Source organism: Aphanomyces invadans (genome assembly GCF_000520115.1).
Source record: "Aphanomyces invadans strain NJM9701 unplaced genomic scaffold supercont1.31, whole genome shotgun sequence".
In the NCBI taxonomy this organism is placed as follows: Eukaryota; Oomycota; class Saprolegniomycetes; order Saprolegniales; family Verrucalvaceae; genus Aphanomyces; species Aphanomyces invadans.
In genome coordinates, this window is record NW_008580176.1 from 243,211 (window position 1) to 244,840 (window position 1,630).

The following is a 1,630-nucleotide window of genomic DNA, read 5'->3' on the forward strand; positions in this document are numbered from 1 at the left end:
CAGGGTTGTACAGGTCATGGTGGGCACTGAAACGAGATCAAGACAAGGTGGCGCTTACGTCGACTAGTGCAAAACATTCGAAGAAACATGGACGGGATTTCCACAGCGTCCCATTCGATGCCATAAGGTTGAGACGCTGCCGTGTAATCGGCAGAGGAAAGCGCAGCGCGGAGGCCGTAGCCAAAGTTGTGCAGGAGCAATTCGACTTCCCGATGCGACATCAAGACGGGCTTGTCGTCGACCTGTTCAGGACTCTCGATCAAATGCCCGTCGCTACGAAATGTGGAGGGTGGAAGAAAACGCACCGGCGGGGTCAGCGTGTTCATGAGCGCAAACACCGGCAGCCGGACGCTGGCGAGCTCCGTACGCAGCACTTTGCTCCGGCTCACAACGACTTCGTTCCAGCACCCGTGCCTCTTGTCCCCAGGGCGGGCGTATGGATCCATGAAAAACTGCGCGATCACAGGCTCGCCGGGGGCTTCGACCGCTCGCATTTGAAAGAACTGAACGTCAGGGTGCCACGTTTCTTGGACGCCGTCGGCGGGCTACCGACAGATCGCTCACAATGAACCAGCGATGCTCTTCTTCGTACCTCCACGCGGATCCCAAACAATTCCAAGACAAAGTCAAACAATCCGCTGAGCACCTGGAACGAACAACGGTCAATCCGATAAGTTTTGTATGGCATACCTTGGTCATGGGAAAGTATGGCTTGAGCTGCTCGCCGTCAAAGTTGTAGCGCGCCTGACGCAACTGTTGGGTCCTACCGAGCATCTCAAGTCCTGAGGAGTCCGTCCTTGAAGAAGAGCATATCAACGGACCAGTACGCAATGTCGAACTCTTCCAGTGGTTCCTCTTGCCCGTGCTTGAGAGCAAAGTCGGCAACTTCGGCCATCTCGACTTTGGAAATGGCGAGGCATTTGTCACGAAGATCAAAAATGAGGGCTTCGACGGCCGACACGGACGGCGCCGTCTTGTCCAGCAAGCTGACTTCGGCGTAGCTGTTGTACCCTAGCAGCTGCGCTAGCTCGTGTCGCAACCGCAGCATCTCTTCCATGATGGGCGTGTTATCATGCGGAGGTACAGCTGCCTTGTGTGTCTGTGCGTCGAACATCAACTGCCTCGTGCGCCGATTGCTGCAGCACTCAATGACTGGGGAATACGCCGACAACTCCAGAGACAATCTCCATGGTCCGTTTACTGCCGTGGCACCTGGATGGCCTGCTTTCACAGCATTCTGATCGGCACAGAGTGTGCGGTCAGCCTCACGCGGCGACAAGACAGTGCGCATAGAAAAAATACCTGGGCTAGAAGTGCTAGGATCGAGTTAGGTAGTCCTTCGACGTCAGAGCGCTTGTAGGCCATGTGTGAGAACGATTTCGTGCCATCCAGGATGTTGTCGGAGAAAGTATTAGCCTACGCATTGGCTCAATGAGCCTTGGCGCTGTTCGCAACGACAGGTCCGTCACCAGTTCTTTGAGTCGGATGGATATTTGATTGCAGCGGCGTCGGTCGCATTCGTTGAGCGCCACGCCACTCAGCGTGGCGGCAAGAATCGCTCGCTCAAGAATGCGCTATGTGACAAGCAGAATCAGCGGTCGAGACCACGGGACCTTCTTCTTCCAAAGCG

General features: G+C 55.6%; 1 protein-coding gene across 1 annotated transcript; it reads right to left on the reverse strand.

Moving 5' to 3' along the window:
- Positions 1-14: 14 nt before the first annotated feature.
- H310_11369 (hypothetical protein) lies at positions 15-1,114 on the reverse strand (the record flags this gene model as incomplete). Its single annotated transcript, XM_008878037.1, has 5 exons — positions 15-242; positions 306-545; positions 593-646; positions 691-763; positions 822-1,114. 5 exons carry the CDS (start codon positions 1,112-1,114, stop codon positions 15-17), a joined length of 888 nt encoding a protein of 295 aa, XP_008876259.1.
- Positions 1,115-1,630: the final 516 nt, after the last annotated feature.